Genomic DNA, 21,752 nt, shown 5'->3' with positions numbered 1-21,752 from the left:
CTTCCCTTTTCTGGAATGCACATCTTTTGGACCTCATTGATTGAAACTCTGTGCTCCAATATTTCTTTCACTGCTTTCTGCCAACATTATTTTCCAGCCCAGTTGTGTTTTTAGTTTCCAAGAGTTCTTTCTAATTCTCTGAATGTTTTATTTATTTTCTTGCATTTTGTTAGTGGTTTTTGGATGTAGAATATGCCCTATCTTTTGATAATGTATAGTATTTTTAAGTGTATCTTGACATTTTGCTTTGCTCCCAGAAATGTCTCTATTTCTTCAAAGTTTCTTTCTGGGTGCCTGTTTCTCATATTAGAAGATTTTTTTTTTTTTACATGTTTGGAGACATTGTGTGTTACAGGCACCAGGAAGGAGGACGGCAGAGTAAACAAGTTCCCAGTGTCTTTCCAGAAGCCCACACGATACTCTGCGTATGCATTTTGGCAAGAAATTAAACACTGGCTGCATCTTCCAGCAGGGGCACAGAATGTATTCCATTCGTTGGATGTATCGTGACCACAAGTGAAATTGGGGTGTTGTCCCAACAAAGGAGGGGGGAGAAAGTGTTAACAGAGGTCAGTGTCGGTATCTTAAAGTCGTCTTCCTGGGGCTGCTAAAATCCTCCAGAGAAGACTTCCCCAGTTTCCCAACATTTTAACTTCCCATCAACAAGATGCAGGAGATATCTCTGGCATGCCTTCTGCCTTCTTCCCAAGTGTTACCTAGACCCACCCGAGGCAGGAGGGAACGGATGGGCAAATACCCAGCCGCCTATCCCTTCCAGATTTCAACAAAGAAAGGTGTTGGGTAGGCTTCTCAGGAGGTCCAGCTGGCATCGAGCCTCTGTTGCCTGTCATAGAACCTCGACAGCACCCTTGTGTTGGCTTTTCTCCTCTTACTCACTCTGCCCGCTGCCCCACTCCTGCTTCCTGGGAACGTGTCCCCAGTAAAATAACCACACCAAGGTCTGGAGTTTGGCTTTGCTTTTGAAGAAATTTAACCCAAGGTAAAAAGTCATCTCATTACTTAAGTTCTGAGCTCAGATTCTTGGAGCTCTTGTATTCACATAAAATGTCAGTGTAACAGCCAGAAAACACCACACAAAGAGGACTTTTAAAAAGGAGTAATTTTTGAGTTGTTTCACTTCTTATTGTGGTTCGCTTTCAAGGACTCTCTGAAATATGGTTAAAGAAATACTATGAATTCAGTTCTCATCTCAACAATGTGTATATAGATGAGGTTTGGGCCAAGAACCTAGCATAACTCGCCAGTGTTCTGAATCTCCCATCTTCATGCCTGTAAAAGTGGACACAAGATGTCTCAGAAAATAGCAGAGTCTGAACTTGACTCCAATGTTTGCACTTGTTACATTGATGCAATGAATGCCTTCTCTCTCTCTCTCACTTTCCCTAGCACAGTACCTGGGACATGGAGGTGACGAGTTATTATTGAATAAACGAATGAGTGAATGAATGAAATGATAGTATATCCAAGTTTGTTTTCTCATCTCATAAAATAAATTGAGAAGAAAATGTGCTGACATATTTGAGGGAACCTGTGAAGGAAATCGAGTATTTCCAAAGTATTTTGTGAATGGAAATAGTTTTTAAAAAGTTAATGTCAATGTTATAATTCTGACAAGAAAACAAAGAACTTCAAATATAGTGAAATTTGCCATTCGTCTCTCTACTTTATATGAACTAGGCAGCAACATCTTCAGAAATTACAGATCACTAGTTACTCACTTAATATATTTATTTCGAACCCAGTAATTTTTGAACCAGAGTAAGGTACTGAATTACTAAATTATCTGTGAGACTTAAAAACAGAAAAAGGAAATAGAAAGTGTTAGTAATACATATATTCTACAATTCGCTTACTTAATGAGTAATAAGCTGCATTATAGTTTAGCAACTGCAAATATTACATTTTAATGATTTTTGATATCTGGATTAGTCATTATGGTCCCAGAGCCCTAAAGTTCTTGACAGAAAAGAACCACTATCAAAGGTATCCATCGCCGCTTAGTTTAATGTAATGGGATTCACTGAATTCTGTGCCTACTGCTGTTCTGTTTGTGCAGTAAATCTTCCTGGGGGGAGAGTGTGCCCTCCTGTGTATCCCTGGAGAAGAAGAAATAAGGAACGGCAGGTCCCTTCACTAGCTCACTTGGACTCACTTAGACTCTAAAAGGACAGAGTAGGGCAGAGACAGAAGAGAATGTGGTACCTCGCCTTTTCCTCCTTGTTGGGGAAGGTGACAGAAACCCTCACAGAGGGTTCAACTTTGTCCTTTCCTGTTGACTAAGCTCTCAGATATCCCAGGACTGCCGGAAGGAAGCACCGCAGGCTCCCGCCCAGCTTGCTCGATCCCAGTTCTGGAAGCTGCACGTCTAAAACCAAGCTGTGGGGAGGATAACATTCTTTGCTCTGAAGGTCCGAGGAGGGATCTTTCCTCGCCTCCTCCTGGCTTCTGGTGGTTGCTGGCCATTCTCAGCTTGCGGGTGCGCCGTTCGTGGGTCTGTCTCTATGTTCGCGTATCTCTGTTGACTTCATATCTGCGTGGCTCCTCCTCGTGCGAGGACCCCAGCCCTTTCGTCCAGCCTGCTCCTGCGTGACCTCCTTTTACCTGATTGCTGCCTTCAAAGATCCTAGTTCCGAATAAGGTCTTCTCATAGGTACCTATCACTGGCTTCAGCCTCTCTTTCTGGGATGACACAATTCAAGCCACAACACGGATCCACAGTATTTTTTCCGAGGGTGGAGAATAACACTATGTTTTCAGTAAAGGCGAGAGGCACTGTTCATGCTGTTCGTGGTCTCTACACTTCCCCAAAGCCCAGTGCTGAACTGCATAGAGCAGGGAAAGGAGATTTCGGTTATACACAAGCATTGCAAAAGTCAGGTAAGCGGTACTGGTAGAGTGGATATTGAGGTGACAAGGAAGCTTCATCACCTCTCGAGATGGAATCAGAGGAACCTGGAGACAACGGGTGCTCCAGATGTATGTTCCCAGAAGGCAGGTTCAGTGAGGACAGCGACAGCAAACAGCATTACTTATGTTAGGAAAAGTATAAACAGGATGCAGGAAAATGGCTGTACAAACTGGGCTTTCCCTCTGCAGAAGCAAGGGGGTGCAAGCAGGTGTGACGTGGCTCTGGCTTTCTCAGCAGTTCAGCCATCGCTGGCTTCTGTCGACCCTGATGACCCTGTGAGCACCAAGGTCGAAAGCGTAATATCTTGGTCCACTGAAGAAAAGGAAGACATCTGTAAAAAAAAAAAAAAAAAAGTATTGAATTAGCTTTTAGATCTCAGATGTTTTCAGTTGTTTCGAACATAACATTTAAATGCAAATGTGCTATTTAAAAATTTAAACAAATTTGTTATTATTATTATCATCATCATCATCATTATTATTATTTTACTTACGATCCTGCTGGAAAACTGCATCAACTCTGGTTTCTATTCCTGGAAAGATACTCGCTATGGCTTTGGGATAACCTGGTTCCATGGATTGTCTTTGGTTATCATATCTGATGAAAAAAAAAATCCCATGTTTTAAAATCAGTAAAGTATCTGACGACAACAGTTTTCTTTAAATTACATATACTTTATGAAGTGTCCTCACACATACTTTCTCATTCGGTCTTCATAATGTCTTATGTCCTGGGCCTAAGAATGGCGGACTTCTCTACCTAAGGGTACAAAATCCCGTTTATAGAATATGCGGTAGCATCAACACTGAAGCAGGCTTCTGATGGCTGGCATAATGTTATTTTCTGAAAGAAGGGTCTGCTCTTCTGAGACTTCCTCGACGGTACACAGTCAGTCTCTCTTCCTTTCACCCCCTGCCCACACCCAGTAGTGAGGTAACAAGTCCAGTGTGGCCCCCACATTTTGTGGGCTCTCTTGAGTGTGTTAGAATTCATCTCCTAAGAATCAGTTTCTTTCTTTGCCTCCCTTCCCGGGGCTTTTTCAAGGTTTGATTTGTTTCTGGACATAGAATCTTCAATACCATCGTGAAGACTTTTTAATTTTATAAAAATGACACTTTCCAAAGCCATGGCAACATCGATCATTTTGTGAGAAAGAATGCCTATCCGAGATCACCCAGGTTTTAGAACCTTCAGACAGCTGCTTGTTAGTGGTCTGTAGACAGTAAACAGGCAGATGTCCACCTCCAATGGAAGCAACAGTTTGCCTTACCTCCAGATCTGGTCATTTACGAAGAAGTAGGTTTTTCTCCTGTAGTAAACAGCTGCATCGATCGCTCGGACGCTGCTTGGGAAGCCGTAGTCTGAGATGTCCCTGGGATAACCTTGCTTAATGTCATAGCCATTCAGAGCCCAGTACTGGCCACCTGCCAACGAGTCGGGCCACACGTTAGATAAAGTTTTCTGCTTCTGCAACATCATGTGGTATCACTTCTTGGTCTTCGTGTAAATTCATCACAGAAACAACGGAACAGAAGTCTTGAAAAGACCGAGGCAGTCAAGTTCATTGGGCTGTATCAGCCCTCGTGGTTCCCCAGCCCCCGCTAATAACTCTGAGCTTGACGAGCAGGGCCTCCTGGCTGGGGACTCCATCAGGTCATGAGCCTTCGAAGCAGAGATGCTGTTACAGCCACGGGGGCTCGGACACTGTTAGTCCTGGACGAGGAGGGTGGGATGGGGTGGGAAAGCAGGGCTGAGGTTAGAAGAGTTGCTCCAGCTCCCCGAGCAGTGAGTGGCCGGGTCCCGACCCAGCCCAGGTCTCTTGAGCAAGTCCAGCCAGGGTGACATGCCGTCATCGGCTCAGCTCCTCTCAGCCCGGAAGGGACCACAAAGAAATCCTCCCCTCGCTTCGGGGACAACGAAAACAGGGTGAAAACTGTAGGTAGTTACCTTTAAATAGGAAAACAAGGTCCTCGTCCACATCCTCATAGGCTGCTTGTATGCCGTCGGGTAGGGACGGCCAGAAGAGGGAGATGAAGTTGAGTTCGACTAATCTCAGCTGAGGGTGTCTCCTCCAGAAGTACCTAGTGGAGCACAGGCTGTGAGCGGGCAGCGTCCCCAGACCCCTGCGCCCACCCTGCTGACACTGCAGGGACCGTGGGACCCCGTCCCAGGGGCAGTTTCTAGCACCGTGGCCAACATGCATGATGCTGTTCACCTCCGGGGTGCTTCCCAGGCTTTAGGGGAGCTCCTAGGAGTGACCTTCTAGGATCACATGTGCCCTGTCCCCCTGACACGCCCCGGCAAGGCTCGCTCTTGTTCCTACAGAATGCCGAGATTCTTTCGAGTTTTCCAGCAAAAGCAAAAGAGTAAATCCACCCCTGATCCCACAGTCACTAAGCAGCCCGTGGAAGACTGAAAACCCCAACCCGTGAGGTGATCTGCCCCAGCGCATCCTGGGCTCAGTCCCTTTCCCTGGACTGAATGTGGGCGGGAGTGGATGAGGTTTTGGTGTCTGGTAAACCCACGGGCAGTTGGAGCCCGGGTCCCCACGCTCTCACCCACATCTGAATGTTTACGTGTGTTTGCGGTTTTTTTTTTTTTTTTTAAATTTTCCGGGACATTTCGAGTTACTCAGAAAGCACAGCCCACAAGGGGCTGCAGAAGCCCAGGACCCAGAGGAAAAGGCGCGATGTGTCCCCTGGGGACCGATTAGAGCCAGCTCTAAGTCACGCTGGTAAATTAAGTCCAAGGAAGAAATAGTCCAATCTTATACTTGTCTTTGAAGAACAGTATTTCTCCACGGAGGGTGGTGATAGCATCAAACGTCAGTCTGGGGTCGCAGGCTGTGGGTGTGCTCGGTCCGGTGGGTTGGATGGGGTTGTTTGAAGGACCTTAAAAAAAAACAAAACAAACTTTTTATCAGCTTCCGTCCAGTGTGACTGCTGGAGTATGTGGGACGCTCCTCAGGAAGCGGAGGGTTTTCACAGGACGAGAAGGCCTGCCAGACCCTCCCACAAGGGATCAAAGCCACCGTACACGTGGCCCTCTTCAAGTTACCTTAAACCGGAACGGTGGTTTTCAGAGATGCTCCAGGTTCAATAGTGAAGTAAAATAGTTCGAATTCCGTGCCTCCCCCTCCCCACATGCTGCTTCAAACTCCTCATCCCGTCCCTCTTCTCAAGGATGCCCAGACAAGCCGGCGCCTCCCCGGGTGCCCGGGGCTCTGGCAGGGACCTCACCGTAGATGGCCTGGATGCCATTGATGTCGTCCTGAGGGAGGGTGTAGGTGCTGGGGTCGCGGAAGGCATAGTTGGGGTACATCAAGGCTCCGGGGTCCGTGGAGTGCGCGAGCCCCAAGGAGTGGCCAAACTCATGGGCGGCGACGAGGAACAGATTGTAACCTGAAATGCAAGCGTGCGTGGCAGGCAGGGGCTCCACGTGGGGGCAAGGGCGGGGACAGTAGGACCTCGGGGAACAGGGCCTCCAGGCCAGCGGAGCCGAGAAACCGCCTGCCCTGCCTCTCTCCGGCATTTCCCCTTCAGGCACCTGAAGAGATGGATGCATCAAGGTAGGAGCTCGGGGTTTGGGTGCGGGAAGCTCCTCATCAGAGGAGTCTGGTATTGCACGGGTGTGGACCAGAGCCCGAGAGAAGGGACTGGGCAGGGCAGGGGGCTCTGTCGTCCTGTGGGGCTCCACTGCCTGCTTCAACCCCCCAGGCCCTCACCCTTCAGTTAGAGAAGAGCCCTGCTGGGTCACGACCAGCCCCAGATACAGACGGCCCTGGCTGGCCTCCCTGACCCCTGTCAACCGGCACCAGCTCCTCCCGGACTCCTAGTTCTCCTTGCAGCTTCAGGGACCTTCCTCCTTCCCCCCTTATTGGAAAGAGACACACTTGCTCCTCCCCCCAGCTTTAGCTTCCAGGAGCACAGTGCCTTCCCCAGCTGGGAACCCGACTTCCAAGGCTCACACTTTGGTCAGACAGAGCCCAAGCTCCTTGGCCGAGAGCAAGGACCCCTCACTGGCCCGGCGGACACCTGAGGACTTGCTGTGAGAGGGGAACTCTTCACTCCGGCCATCCCGCAGACACAACATGCCCTGTCTTCCACGCTCACCTCTTAAAAAAGAGCACTTTCGGGAGACAAACCATAAGGGACTCTTAATCTCACAAAACAAACTGAGGGTTGCTGGGGAGAGGGGGGTTGGGAGAAGGGGGGTGGGGTTATGGACATTGGGGAGGGTATGTGCTTTGGTGAGTGCTGTGAAGTGTGTAAACCTGGCGATTCACAGACCTGTACCCCTGGGGATAAAAATATATGTTTATAAAAAGTAAAAAATTAAAAAAAAAAAAGAGCACTTTCGACATGCAGGGCCGTGCGATACGATTCAGTCCTTGCCACATTTGAGTCAAGTATTTAGAAATATTTCTGCAGTAAAGGGACTGAAGCCCACAGATTTTGGGTGTGTTGTTAGAGGTCTTGCAACCGGTAAGCAGTCAAGCTGGAGCCAAATCCAGGTTGATGGCAAGACCTGTGCCCTGACGACAGCGCCCAGCTTCCTGCTGACAGCTAGCCTGCTGAAATTCTACCCCTGCCCCAAGACGTTCTTTCTTGACCCTCACATCCTTGCATTTTTGCATTTCTGAGTGGATCTCAAAAGCCTCTCTGAGTGCTGGAGCACATTGTGAGGGACTCTGGGGTGGGTCCTGCAGCACAGCTCAGAAGGGGAGCTGTAGCTCAACGACGTGAGTGGCGCAGGACAGTGAGCAGAGCGGCCGAGAAAGAGAAACAGAGGCTGCTGGGATTCTGAGCAGAAAGTCCTCACTTCCGGCTGAAACACGAGACAGGGGTGGCGTGGGGCAGGGCAGGGAGGGATTTTGGAAGGGAGGTCTGGGGGTGCCGTGTGAGCAGACAGAGGGTGGTCGGGAGGCACATGGTGCGACGTGGGAGCAGTGTGTGCGCAGCATGGCTGCTGCAGGGGGGCGGGAAGACAGGACAAGGGATGTTCACCAACTCCCATGAGCCCTCGATGCCAAGGAACGGCATCCAGATGTTACGTGGTCCAGAAACATAATACTGGAAGTTTACACCAGAGGGTATCGTGGTCCACCACGGGCTCTCCCAGTGTAAATTCTGCTGCGGTGCTGGGAAAGCTTGGAGCAGAACTGGAGGTATACAGCCCAGGTGGGAATCTGGGTCACTTAGTTCAGGTAAGAGGGGACAACCACGTGCACCAGCGGGACGGGCAAGAGGAATTCAAAGTCCTGCAGAATGTTCTTTATCTTTGGCTAATCCCACGCCTAGCGCAAGGACTCAGGCGGGCAAATGCTCACAACACAGACTGAGAAAAAGGAGGGAGGAGCAGGCTCCAAGCAAAGATTCAAGCTTCCTTTCCTATTTTCTAACGTGTTCTTCCTTCACATGGTCTGACTCTTCTCATGGTCAGTCTTCTCCTGAGAGGGGCGGTTTGTCCCATAGGAACAACCACCAAAAACGAGCTCCATGAAATGAAACAGCTCAACAAAAAATAGGGTGGCTGTTTTCTGAGTGGGGTAGTTTTCTCAATGAAGCCGGTTGTTTCTGGATTTCAAAATAAGGACCTTCTCCAAACATCATTAAATTTCAGATTATTACAAAGAAACAGAAGTCCTGAAGCAGCGGCCCCCAAGCTTGTGAGGGTTTAGATAGCATTTTAGTTCTGTGAGCCACGTGCTTTCCATAGCAAGTACTTAGCTCTGCTGTTGAACCATGAGAACAGCCATAGATGGTACAAAAACAAGAAAGGGCGTCCCTGTTTCAATAAAACTTTATGCGAACAGGACAGGGCGGGATTTAGCCACGGTCTCTAGGTTTTCGATGGCTGTCCTAGGAAAGCAAGGTGAATAATTAGCCTTTGGGCTTTTTTAAAACCTAAATTTACTTAGCATCATGAGATCTCAAAAATTTAGAACGATCAGCCCACGTGAGTGTGAAAGGTTACAGTAACTCAGCATGTGTGTGTGTGTGTGTGTGTGTGTGCGCACGCACACGCACATAAGGGGCTTCTGGTGGGGGGAAGCTTGATCTGGAGCTGCATGTTGACCCCATCCTGGTTAACTTACTGCTGGAATTCATGGTCCATATTTCATCTTCATCGAAGTGCGCATCTCCTCCAATACCTTGGCCTGGCTGGAAGGCGTGAGCCAGGATCCCATTGGGTCCATCGAATGGAGAATTGTCACCATGATCTGAAATAAGACAGTTTGTCGCGTCCCTGCCGGGTCCCGGGTTAGCCAGGAGGGACAATCTGAGCACAACGAGCCTACCTCCTTGGACAAAAGCGATCTTGATGTCTGCTTCTTCCTGCGAGGTCTTGGTGAAGGTCAGGGATGACGCGTTGCTCCACACTTGAAAGGCTTTCTTAATAGCCTCCTCCACATCGGCCTCTGACAACTGTGTGGTGTACTTAATAATCCTTAAAAATGAGAACATGGGAGCAGGACTCATGGTTTAGAGGCCGGCTGCCAGCAGACCATGGTGCTCCCTCTGGGAGGGAGCCGTGTATGTGACGAACCAGCCGTGGGGAGAGTCTGGGGCGGGAGGGGGACGGGAGTTGGGGCTGCAGATAGACCTGCCTCTGGACAGGTCATTCCTGATCTTTAAACTCAGTGTCTTTATTCCTAAGAGCATCATGAATAGTAGCTCGTAGAGGGGTTGAGGGGATTAAGGACATGCTAAGTATTCAGCCCAGATCTTGGCAAACCACAGTACTGAACCAATCCTGGGTACCGTTGCTGTGATCAGGAGGCACGGAACTGAGGTTGGTCTGCCCAGCAACGAGTGAGGCTGTGTGGGGTCCTCAGTGGGGTCCATAGAGAGACCGCCTAATGTTGCCCTGTCCTCTTGAGACTGCTGGGGGAGGAGGACCGGAGCGTCAAGCTGTGGGGGCGGAGAGCCCGTGGGGTCTTTGCTCCTTCACACCAGCTCTGGCCGCCCCGGGGCAGGGAAACCTGTCTCCCACGTAACCCGCGTCCTGGGACAGCGGCCGGCCTGTCACAAAGCCTTGACAAACACCCCTGTCGGGCTCTGGGCTCGAACGTTCACCTGTAGGTCAGGTTGGTTTGTTCCCACTTGGGGTTTCCAGGGGTCAGCATGAAGTCCCCACTGTCGGGCACCCCGCAGCGAGGTTTCCGCATCACTGCCAGCGTCTGCCGGTCCGGCTTCCCCGTCTCGCTCAGCCCGAAGAAGCGCTGCATCTCTTTGAGCTTCTCAACGATCACGCTAGGGCTGTTCTGCCTCTGCGACCGCAGGCCTCTCCTCGGTAACTGGTAGAACTTTTCTAGGTAATCCTGGGCACAGACAGACACGGAAGGGGCCCTGCTGGGGCGCCGCCGCCCACTCCCCGGGCATCCCACACATTCTCTGCTTCACCGCGGACTCCTGACTGGCTAACGACCCGCGGGAGGGCAGCACGGATTCGGGGGCCACTCTGAGAGAGCAGGGACAGGACAGCCCTTCCGTTCGCGTTCCGGTTAGTGTTGATACACAAAAGCAGGTATTTCGTCAGGGACGAGGCCCACGTCCCCACGCGGAGGGCTGGTGCGCAGGCAGGAGCCTGGCTCCTCGTTACAAGGAACAAGGGGCGCTGGTGCGCGCGGATGTCTGGGGTGTTAGCTGCACTGAAGCGGGTTCTCTTTTAACCGTCTTCCTGCTCCTGTAGAGAACGTTCCTTCCCCCTCACTAAGACACGGGCGCGCCCAGATAAGGAAACTGCCAAGGTGACAATGTGGGTCCCCACTGTCCCTGAGGCTTCCCAAATGAGAACTGATGGTGTCTCAGGAAGAGCAGTGCCCTCGTGGACACTAGCCTTTTCCCCATCCGCCACCTCTGCAAGGGGCCACCCTGCTCAGGCCGCAGAGGTGGGGGGAAGGGGCTACGTCAGTGGTCTCTCTCGCCCCAAGCGGCCTGGGAACACCTGTCACCGGGCAGGTGACACAGGACAGGCACTTCTGTGCTCTTCCCACCTGTGGGACTCAGAGGCTTGGGCTCCAGTCTTGGCTCTGCTACGGTTTTTGGTCACGTCATTTAAAGGGCTTAAGATTCACTTTGGTCTCTCAAGTGCGAGTAGAACTAGCTCCTCACAGGGTTGCAGGGAGGAGGGACAAGGCGCCCAGGGGGGCTCCCCCACACGGCCAGCACTGGCGGAGCCCTCGCTGTTGGCCCCGGGGTTATTACTATTCCCACTGTGAGAGGGATTTAAGAAAGACGGAAAGGACAAGACAAAAAGAACAATGCTTTTCTACAACTGCGGTGCCAAGGAAAGGACGCGTGGCAAATCCGTGACAGCATTCCCTGGTGTTTCTTCAAAATTTGGCCTGACTTTCGTGTAATGATGAAAAATAACTAGTGGTTTTGCTTTATAAACATTTATGAATGTGTATTTAGAAACAGAATCTGGTATAGGAAATCTCATCGTACCAGGAACTGACTTCTAGTTCCTTCTAAAAGCCTGTCCTTGCGCTCCTGGTTCCCCTGAGGTTTCTGGCTGCAGAGACAGTCGGTACAGAAACCACCAGACATGGAGGACCCGGGTTGCATATAACGGATGGGGAGAATCTTAGGTGAGTGAGAAAGAAAACCACTTAGTTTTATAGTTAAAACCATTCCTTCTTGAATAGCACGGAGGACACTAGGATGAGGAAGGGAAAAACGAAGGGCGGGTTGGGGGGGTCAGTGGGAAACGAAGCATGAGAGACTACGGACTCCGGGAAACAGGCTGAGGGTTTTGGAGGGGCAGGGGTGGGGGGATGGGCGAGCCCGGTGGTGGGTATTAAGGAGGGCATGGATGGCACAGAGCACTGGGGGTTATATGCAGACAGTGAATCATGGAACACGACATCAAACACAAATGACGTACTGTATGGTGACTAACATGCCACAATAAGAAATAAAATAAAATAAAATAAAACCATTCCTTCTCAATGGCTCTCCAGCTAGGAACCCTCCAGATCCCAGAAATGAGATGTTTGAGCTCAGAGTACCCACATACCTTCTTTCAGGCTGATTTAATTAAAAAGTAGAAACAAGGGGCACCTGGGTGACTCAGTGAGTTAAGCCTCTGCCTTCGGCTCGGGTCATGATCTCAGGATCCTGGGATCAAGCCCCGCATCAGGCTCTCTGCTCGGCAGGGAAGCTGCTTCCTCCTCTCTCTCTGCCTGCCTGTCTGCCTACTTGTGATCTCTCTCAAAAAAAAAAAAAAAAAAAAAAAAAAGTAGAAACAAGCTACACAGTTGCCTAAGAACCAGCATGTCAACCACCGACCCACCGGAGAGCTCGCTTACCTGAACGACTTGTGTGTCCATCTCTTGTGCGTCCGCCTCTTCTGGGGACCCCCCAGGGACTGGGAAGGCCTGGGAGAGCTGCACGGACAGGAGGATCAAGAGAAGCAACGTCTTCTGACGGAACATGGCCTTTTCTGCAAACGCTGCCCTCCTGGCCTTCCTCCTGGAGGGGTCCCGTCCGCTGTGGGTGTTTCCAGCTCCCCAGATAGTGGGTCAGTCACTGCTCTCTCTTCTGGTGCCTTATAAAAGCCGCCGCATCTGCAACAGTTGCCCCATCGGGAATGTGAAGCAACACAGGTTAATTACGCTCCGTCGCTGTTGCAACGTTCCCGTGATTTAGTCCTCCAGAACCGGCTGGCGGGGGGCAGGGGGGTGGGGGTCGCTTTCAACAGAAAAAATAAGCGCAAATTGCTATTCTTTGCTTTTGGGGTTTTGGTTAGAGACTTACTTTTGCACAGTGTGGTCTAGGAGAAGGCACGGGGGGTTACTCCTGAAGGAGACGGTCAGCCGCTATCTGTGGCTTCCGTTTTCTAGTCAGGGCCATCGCCGGGGCTGTGTTGGTTCATGGAGGGGCATGGCTGGGTGAGCCGTCATTAGCCTGGGACCCGGGGGCCCCATTCGAACGGCTCTGCACACAGCCACCCTTGTTGGGAGGAGAGCGCGTCTGGGTCGGGGGTCGGCAAGCAGGGTTGGTGTGGGTGTCCTGGGGCAGCTGCTGGGGATGGAGTTCCGGCCTTTGTGGATTAGAGAAGTCTGCGCGCTGGACGCTCCATGGGAAGGACAAGGAGAGCAATGTGGACGGTGACAGTAATAAACAATCCGTCACATATTTATTACGTCCTGGACATCACATGCCATGCATCTGTTATAACCTCACGCGGCCTTGGGATGCTGGCTTCCTCTATTCCGCAGGGGAAATCACCTCCAGAGAAGGGAGAGGACTTGTGCGAGTCACGGGTTAAGAAGGGGGCAGTTAGGATTCAGCCCAAGTGTGGTGTTCGGCGAGCCAGAGCCATCAGGCTCTCCCACCGGGGCACCCAGCTGGCCCACGACGGAGAGGGTTTTTAGACTAGGTGGCTGCCCTGGTCAGGGACCGGCGGGGCGGGATTAAAGTCCTGTGCCTTGGTCCCCCTTATCTGACTACGTGCACAAGACGATGTCACTGAATGGTCTTCACATGTGCTCACTTCTGTACCTTTACATGTTCTGCAAGGGCGGGTGCTTTGGGTATAAATGTGTGCCTCAACGTGTGTGACACAGACATGTGTTAGCACGTAAATGATGCCTTTGAGATGCTACGGTCAGTAGTTCAGGTCCCTCCTGGTGTGTCTCACGTGCTTTCTAAAAACGCAAAACACTCCAGGTGCTGTCATAAGGACCAGATTCCTGGGGGTAAGTTAGTGGTTCAGGGCGCCGGGGGCTCTGTCATTAAGTGTCTGCCTTCGGCTCAGCTCATGGTCTCAGGGTCCTGGGATTGAGCCCTGCATCGGGCTCCCTGCTCAGCGGGGAGTCTGCTTCTCCCTCTCCCACTCCCCCTGCTTGTGTTCCCTCTCTCTCTCTCTGTAAAATAAATAAGTAAATAAAGTCTTTAAAAAAATAATAGCAGTTGAGACAAAATGCTGTAGGAGTCTGGAGGAAAAAACTATGTTGGGGGAAGGTGCAATCAAGGAAGACTTCCTGGAGAAGGTCGACTTTGAGCTGGACCTTGAAGGGGAAATGGGATGTGGACATGCTGAGATGGGGCCATCCATTCCCTGCACGCATGCGGACGCCCCCCGCTTCCCCGCCAGGTTGTCCAAGCTGCCGTAAGGTCGTGATCGCGGCAGCCGTCCCTGGGCCCCAACTCAATCATGCTGCGACTTCCTCCACTTTAGGTCTTCAGTGAAAACACCTCGTCCGATTGAAAAAGAGTGTGTTCACCTTGGTCTACCCTTAGTTACGCTGATGCACTGGCTTCCTCACAAGGTCATAAAGGCACTTTCTTCCGAACATAATGATTTAGACAAGAACCCAAGGTTGGTGCGGTTTCTGTAAATGTTGTATTGGACAGAACTGTCCCAAAATAAAAGTGGAACTACCAGACCTCCCAGTAGCCAACTTCTGGGCATTTAGCCAAGGAGGAAAACAACAACAAAATGAACAAACAAGAGCAACGTCTGCCTCTGGGGGACGCGAGGCTGCCGGAGGGGAGGGGGGCCAGGGAGAGAGAAGAAATGGGGACAGGACGGAGTGAGAGGCCTGAGGAGACAGGAAGAGTGTAGTACCTGCGTGTGGGGACAGGTGGCGCCAGGTCCTCCGTGGTGACTGGAGGGCTCCGGAGCAGGAGGTGGAGGAGGCCGTGGGCGCGTTTCCAGAGCCTCCAGTTCCTGCTTTCCGAATCCTTTCTTCACGCCAGGCCACCGCGTGCCCGCAGGCGTCTGCTCCTCCCGCCTTCTGATGCCCGGAGCCCAGGGCCCTCAGGCCCTCTCGCCTCTGAAAACCTGCTACGGGGAAAGGATCAGTCCCCGCTCAGGGCCGCACCCCCTTCCGTCCCCTCCAGCGTGGGGCCGCCACACACCACCAGTCATGTACACTTTAGTATGAACTTAGGGGCTATTTGCCTTCTGAGTCATCTTAAGAGAGAGAATAAAAGCAAATGCTTTATTAAAAATGAAGGCTTTGTTCCATAGAACAGGAGTTTTGGACCAAGTAAGAAGATGGAAGAAATCAAGTTTTGGACGGCATGAGCCAAGGCAGGATCTTTAGTTGGGGAACGCCACCCCCTCTGACAGCAACCTGGCCCAGTTATCTGCTGTGCTGTCCCACAGCAGAGAGACCAACTTGGATTTCTATAGCTCGGCTTTGCTTTTAAGGCTCAAGATTTAGTTGCAAGATTTAGTCTGTTTTCTGTTTAATTAAAATAAAGTGTGGGGGAGTCCCCGGCCATGTGAGATGGGTATAGGCAGCTCACCAAGCTGTCTGGACGTGTGGACGTGTGCCTGAATCCTGAAGGGGGAGTCAGAGGTGACAATGAGGCCTGCGACCCAGCGGGGGAAGCGGGGTGTGCCAAGCCTGGGAGCATCCCCAGGGATGACTCCCAGAAGCGAAGGGAAAATGCCCCATGCATCTTGCATGCTTGAACTCAGCCCATCAGGACGGGGGTTCCCCGTGACCGAGTCGACAGGGTCATTACTGGGGTCGGGTCAAGAATTCGACACTTGAAATCACACTACCTGGGCGCAAGTCTTTGCTCTGCCGCTTCTACTCATGCAACTTCCAGCGACTCCCCTCGGCCCCTCCGAGTCTCCCGTGCCACCCCGCTGACCCCACACGTTGGCGCCTCCCTCGCGGGCATCGGGAGGCTGGGCCAGAGCCAAGCCTGTGTGAACCCACCGGTGTGCCGTCCTCTTGGTGGGATGGAGGCGGGGAGGCCGTGTGTCCATTCTGCGGGCCGAGTTAGCTCTGCTGAAAGCTCTTCTCCCCCAGAAAGAGAAGTGCTCACGGACAGTGCTCACAGCTCCCACCGCCTACAGGACCCAGTGCAGCTGCTGTCTCGCGGGCGGCCGGTGGGGGCGGGTCCGACAGGCAGATGAAGCCCATGAGCGGGTGTGGTGGCCCCCACGCTGGCGGGGATGGGAGGGGGCGCTGCCCTGAGCAGTGACCCACCTCTCTGGACCTCGCTCATTAGCTTCCGAGTTCCCGTGTCCTCCCCTCCCAGCAGGAGGGGGCTGACGATGGCCCGTCCGCGACTGTCCACCAGCCAGCCTGGCCGAGACGCCCGAGGACAGACCGGGAATGACGGTCATCTCCACGCCAGGCTGCTCGGGCTTCGGGAGACAGGAAGCTGCCCGTGACTTTGCAGAGTTGTGTCTCGTCCCCAGCCCGTCCCTCCGGCCTGTGCTGCGAGTCTCACTGTTTATGTTTCCTGAGCCGTGAGTTTTCACAGTCGGCCCCGTCTCCACGGTCAAGCCTCAGGCCCGCGGCACGGAAGGACGTCCCCTCTTCCCTTAGGGGACAGTGTGCTGTGGCGTCCGTCCTCCTGGAGCCCCCGTGAGTACCCTGTGGTGGGTCCAGGCACCTCTCGGTATTTCGACACCAGAGCCCCGCCGTGCACCGCAGCCGGGGCTCACGGCGCTGCCCCGCCAGCTCCGAGCCGTCCTCCAAGGGGTTCGTGCCGCTCACCGCACAGTCCACCGGGCCCTGCTCTTTCTTGCCTCTCCAGCACTTCCCAACCAGCTTCTATTTTTAACCTGAAATACCACAAAAACAGGCCATACAACCTGTGGCTGGCCAGCCCAGGGCCCAAGCCTCCTGCGGCTGCTGGGACGAGGCGGCTCACGGTTCTGCAGGCGGACGTCGGGTATAGGTCTCCCCAGCGGAAGTTGAGGTTCCTACGGGCTCTGCGTCCCGCTCCAGGCTCCAGGGGGAGAACCAGCTCCTTGCTGTCTCCAGCTTCTGGGGGGCCGGCGTGCCTGGGCTGCGGCCCCTCCTCTAGCGACAAAGCCAGCGAGGGTCGTCTCCCGGCGCGTCTCCCCGCCTCCCGCCCTGCGCTGATCGCTGTCAGCGGGCGCTGCGCGTGCCGGGGCTCGCGCGATTGCATGGGACACACCTGCATCACCTTCTGCTCTCCGCGTCCTCCACCTCCACTGCACCTGCCCAGGCTCCTTTGCCCCTTGAAGTAACTATTCACAGGCCGCGGGGAATAGGACGAGGTCCCCCGGGTCCTCACTCTGCCTATGACAGGCAGTCATTCTCGGTGGGAAGGGAGAGGCTGGTCTGGACATGTGCGGAGGGTCTGCGGTCTGCCTGCCCCAGACTCCCGGGACGACGGGCACATGCTGTGGCCTCCGTTCTGACTTTCAGCACCAGCAGGTATCGCTCGACTATTTACTCAACACCCGGTGTAAGTCGGGTGTGGTCCTAAGTGCCTTTGTGAAGTCCCTTTCAGGAAGTCTCCCGAGTCTGAAGCAGGAACAGGATCAGAGAGGTCAAGTGAATGATCAAGGTCACACAGCCAACAGGCATGTCAGGTAAGGGGATGGGGGGCCTATATCGTAACTCTAACCTGAAGCCGTCTCCATTAAAGCTCAACAAGGTCACAGCCTGGGGTTGACCTTTCACCCAAGGAGCTGCTGCTTTAAACATCACGCTGAGGTCACCAGAGGACTATTCTAGGTCATCTTTTTCCCGGATTCCCAAGTGCGATTGCCGAGGACACGGGGATGGAGAAGCCTGAGAAGGCTGTGGTCACAGGCGGCCACTTTCTCTTTCGCACGTGGGGCTGACATCTGGAGCCCCGGGCTGGACCTGTGCTCCTCCCTTGACCCTGGACAAGCTCCACGGTCTCCGCACTGCAGGCGCACATCCCCGAGGAACCCCGCCGCTGTGAGGTCCGGCACACACCCCCGACGCCTCGGTCTCCCCAAGTGCCCCAGCAGGACAGCAGCACCACGTCCTAGGGACGCCGGGAGGCAGGCATGGGAAGTGCCCAGCCCACGGCCTGCGCGGTGTAGGCCAGCGGCCGGACGGTGGCTGTGAGACCCTCTCGTGGGACGGCGTGGGCTCCGCCGAGACAGCAGATGACAAGTGGTTCATAAACCGACTTACTTTAGACATCATGTGAGAGTCTAGTAATACAGCCCTGCACACGTTTCTGTGAAAAAGAGCAATTTCAAACACCCAGAAGGATGACAAGGGAATGGGATGCCCCGTGGAGGCGAACACCGTTAGTGTTTTGATGTCTCCGTGCAGGTGTTCGTAGGGATGAAAGCTCGTTCCTGGATACAGGTGAGGTGTTCGGGACTGGTGTCCCCGTGTCAACTCAGACACCCCGAGGCTGGGCTGGCAGGCGAGTGGTGTGACCCACGTCCTGGGAGACGGGGACCTGCCCAGCGCTGAGCGGGTGCTGGGCTGGGCCATGCGAGGCCAGGAGGGGGCGCTCGGGGTCCACGGGGCAGCTGCGTGGCCGGCGGCTGACAGAGCAGAAACCACGCGGGCCACATGCCAGGAGGGAACGAGGCAGCTTCGAGGGACCCCTGGGCACCACCACCAGCCAGCGCTCCTTGGGTGCGGCTTGCCGCAGGCGAGAACACAGACAGAGAAACCTTCCCGAAGGGCCGGAGTCCCTCCACACCAGGGACGTCCTCCATGCCCTTAAAAGCACCTTCTTAATGTCCCATCATGAGTCACAGTTTTAGAAGGTGACGGACAGGCCACGTGTGGTCGAATGGGTTTCCTGCATGGCATGTCCCACCGTGGCTCGGACCCATCCGGAGGCCACAGGACCGTGCACCAGCCCACTGAGCTTTGTCCCTGCCGAGCAGCTTCTCAGGGAGTTCAGGGGATGGAGGAGGGCAGCTGGACCGCCTATGGGGGATGGGAGATGCACCCCAAAGTCCGGATGCATCACCGTTTGCTGCGGAAATAGAAGGAAAAGCTTCATCCAAGGACAGCTGAAGACTTGCTGACCACCTGCCGTCTGCAGGAAGGAGGCCTCGTGACCCCTGCAGGAAGCTGGTGTCGGTGCAGGGAAGGGAAGGACGGGGGTGCCGAGCCCCCAGTGTCTGTGGCCTTCCTGCCTGTCTTCCCGCTCCTCAGCACTGAGCATATCGGGACAACGGCCTCGGGGAACTTTCTGCTCAGGCCCCTCTGTCCATCCATTCCTGAGCTTGGTGCCCCCCACGCAGCGGGAGTCACACTGTCCCTCGGCTTTTCCTTGCCCCAGTGGTGCATGCCCAATCCGGGGGCCTGCACCCTGGCTGGCTACCCCTGCTGCAGCACTCTTCCCCAGCTGTCCAGGGGCCCTGCCCCTGCTCCTTCCCAGGCGTCCCTGCCAGGGCCCCTTTGTCTGTGAGTGTCAACCCGACAGCTGGGGACAATGGGGACAAGCTTCACTCCCTTCACCCTGGGTGCGTCCCCAGAACATCGCCGTCTTCCCGCATGCTCTGTTTCTAGATTGTATTTACTCTTGTCTGTCTTCCCTGAGCGGAAATCCCCACAAACACAGCTCTTGATATTTTGCTGATGAATCCGAAGTGCCTAAAACAGAGCGTCACGTACGTGGTGTTCAAAAAGTACTTTTTCTTTTATTACAATAGAGAGACTACTTAATATGACATCTGCTCCGTGGAAAATCCGGGCGATAAAAACGTATGTTTTTATATTTTCATATTTAGAGAGAAAAACAAGCATTCAAATATCAGAGGTGTATGACCCACAATATTGATGGTGTTTATTGTCGGGTGATGAGATTACACACGACTTCTGCTGTGTTCCTGGAATGTTTAGGGTTTTTGAGGCAGGTGAATGTTTTAGCCCAGAAGAGCCCCACATCACCTGCACTCACAACTCACTGTCCATAACTACCGATCCGACCCCAAACCACTGCACTGGGCTAGACTGCGACCCTTGCATGTGTCCAGCAAGACCTGGAAACATGTGGGGAAGAGTAGAAATCACGAAAACGTGGTGAGAGCTAGAACCCATCTCTGTTTGACCAGATAACACGCAGGTGTTCTCCAAGACATTAATCTGATAATCCACGTTCTTCCTCATAACCTGTGATGCCACCTCTGTCCTCCCGAGGGCATGTTTCTGGACTCGTACTTGGTTCCGTTAGCGTCTGTCTCCCCTTCTGTATCAGCCCATGCCCTGATGTCACAGTGGCTCAGTGACGTGTTTTCATGTCTGCTGGGACTCCCTCTGTCTTTGTTCTTTGTCAAAACTCTTAGCTCCTTGTGTGTATTTGTTCCTTTGTAAAAAAACTTCAAAATCAAGTTTCCTAAATAATCCCATTGGGATTTAATAGAAGTTTCATTACATTTATAAATTAATTTGGGGGAAATTTTCATCTTTGGAGTGTTAGATCACTCCATACACTTATATGGTGTTCGGATTTTTTTCCTTTATAGGGTCTGAAAATTTTATTTATGGGAGTCTCATTCTGTTTTCACTAGATTATTTCCTACATAGATCGTAGATTTTGCTGTAGCTGTTAGTACTTTATTTTCTATATTTTATCTACTTGTTTGTTGTGAGAGTATAAGAATATAAAGGATTTTGATATGTTGATGTTATGTTTGGAAACCCTGAAATGTCTGTCCTGTCCAAAGAGTTTTGATTCTTTTGGGCTCTTCGTGGTAAGGAACCGAACGGTCTTCGGATAATGGTAATCTGGGCCCTTCCCTCTTAACCCTTCCACCTGATGTGACTTTTACCTTCTTTGCCATTGTTATTCCTCTCATCCTGATTCTCGGCCAGACTTCAGTACTGTGTGGACCAAGTGCCAGTGATGTAGGCAGCCTTGTTGTCTCTGCAGTGTCAACAGGACGGTGACTCGGCTTCTCCATACGCACCGAAGGAACATGCTCTCTCTGGAAGAGTTCACACGAGATTGGAACGATCAATTCCTTGAAAGGGACTTCTGACAAAACAGACAGAACTGTCTAGGCCAGTGTTTGTGGGAAGATTTGCAAACCACTGTTTTTGTTTACAGTAAATAAATTTAATTTAAATTAATTAAATTTAATGTAACTATCTTAGTAGTTACACAATGATTAAAACATCATTTTTCTATTAGTTTCTCTTTTGTTTCTATATTTTTGAGATACTGAATACAGTGCAGGGTACACATGTTAAGGGCACACAATTTAGTGAATTTCACAGGTGCACAGGTTCATGTGACCCACAGCCCATGAAGAACCAGAACGTTTCCATCACCTTAGCAAGTTCTCTGGGCTCCTTCTCACCCAATCCCAATCCTTCTTCAGAGCCAACCACTGCCCTGATTTCTTTCCCTATCCATTACTTTTCCTAATCATGAAGTTCACATGCATGGAATCAGGAGAATGAACTCTTGTGTGGAGGACGGTTTTTAGATTAACCTATGCTGTTGTGTGTCCTAGTAAATCACTCAGTTCCATTTGTCTATAATACTAAATTGTCTGAATGTGTCATTTCCAGATTTGGGCTCGTATATCAAGCTATGAACCTTCTTAAACAAGTTTCTTGTATGCTTTTCACTTATTCCAGGAGAACAGGCAGAGGAGGTCATAGGGTAGGTAAATATTTAACTCTGTAGGCAACTTCCCTATCATACGAGAGGCACAAATATTCCAGGTCCTCACTTGGTGTTGTCAGTCATTAATAGGAATAAGTTTAGAGGTTTTGTAGTAATACGTTACAGGAATTTTACTTTCTTGATAATTAATGATATGAAGTACTTTTTTCATGTATTTATTGGCCTTTTTATCTTTCTTTATGACTAGTTTGATTTGATTATGGCTTCTGTGCATTTTTAATTGGATTATTTGTCACGTTATTATTGATTAGCAGGGACTTTTTATATATGCTGGGTCAAAGTCCTTTGTGAGATATGTGTATTACAAATGTTCCCACAGAACTATCAGGTTCCCTGGGCTCTGCAGGTGGGTTAAGGCCTGGGTCCTGGCTTGTTCTCTGTGAGCTGGACCAAGATAGACTCAAGGCCACTTGGGGCAGCGTGTTTGGTGAGAAGTCAGCACAAACCAC

At 51.9% G+C, this 21,752-nt stretch overlaps 1 protein-coding gene across 1 annotated transcript; it reads right to left on the bottom strand.

The window, feature by feature from the left end:
* Window positions 1-1,864: 1,864 nt before the first annotated feature.
* MMP8 (matrix metallopeptidase 8) lies at window positions 1,865-12,490 on the bottom strand. The gene is made up of 10 exons (XM_044260608.1): window positions 12,246-12,490; window positions 10,009-10,253; window positions 9,231-9,379; window positions 9,027-9,152; window positions 6,169-6,330; window positions 5,703-5,820; window positions 4,877-5,010; window positions 4,200-4,353; window positions 3,423-3,526; window positions 1,865-3,260 (listed from the first exon to the last, which is right to left on the bottom strand). The coding sequence occupies exons 1-10, from the start codon at window positions 12,369-12,371 to the stop codon at window positions 3,160-3,162; spliced, it is 1,419 nt and encodes a 472-aa protein (XP_044116543.1). The 5' UTR covers window positions 12,372-12,490; the 3' UTR covers window positions 1,865-3,159.
* Between the last annotated feature and the right edge of the window lie 9,262 nt (window positions 12,491-21,752).

Source organism: Neovison vison, chromosome 7, assembly GCF_020171115.1.
Source record: "Neovison vison isolate M4711 chromosome 7, ASM_NN_V1, whole genome shotgun sequence".
Taxonomy (NCBI): Eukaryota; Metazoa; Chordata; class Mammalia; order Carnivora; family Mustelidae; genus Neogale; species Neogale vison.
This window is presented reverse-complemented; position numbering and strand designations above follow the sequence as displayed.

Coding starts and splice junctions, on each gene's coding strand:
- MMP8 (XM_044260608.1), bottom strand. CDS start 12,371: ATGTTCCGTCAGAAGACGTTGCTTCTCTTGATCCTCCTGTCCGTGCAG. Junction 10,254..12,245: donor TGGACACACAAGTCGTTCAG/GTAAGCGAGCTC, acceptor GTCTGTGCCCAG/GATTACCTAGAAAAGTTCTA. Junction 9,153..9,230: donor GATCGCTTTTGTCCAAGGAG/GTAGGCTCGTTG, acceptor GTCTTATTTCAG/ATCATGGTGACAATTCTCCA.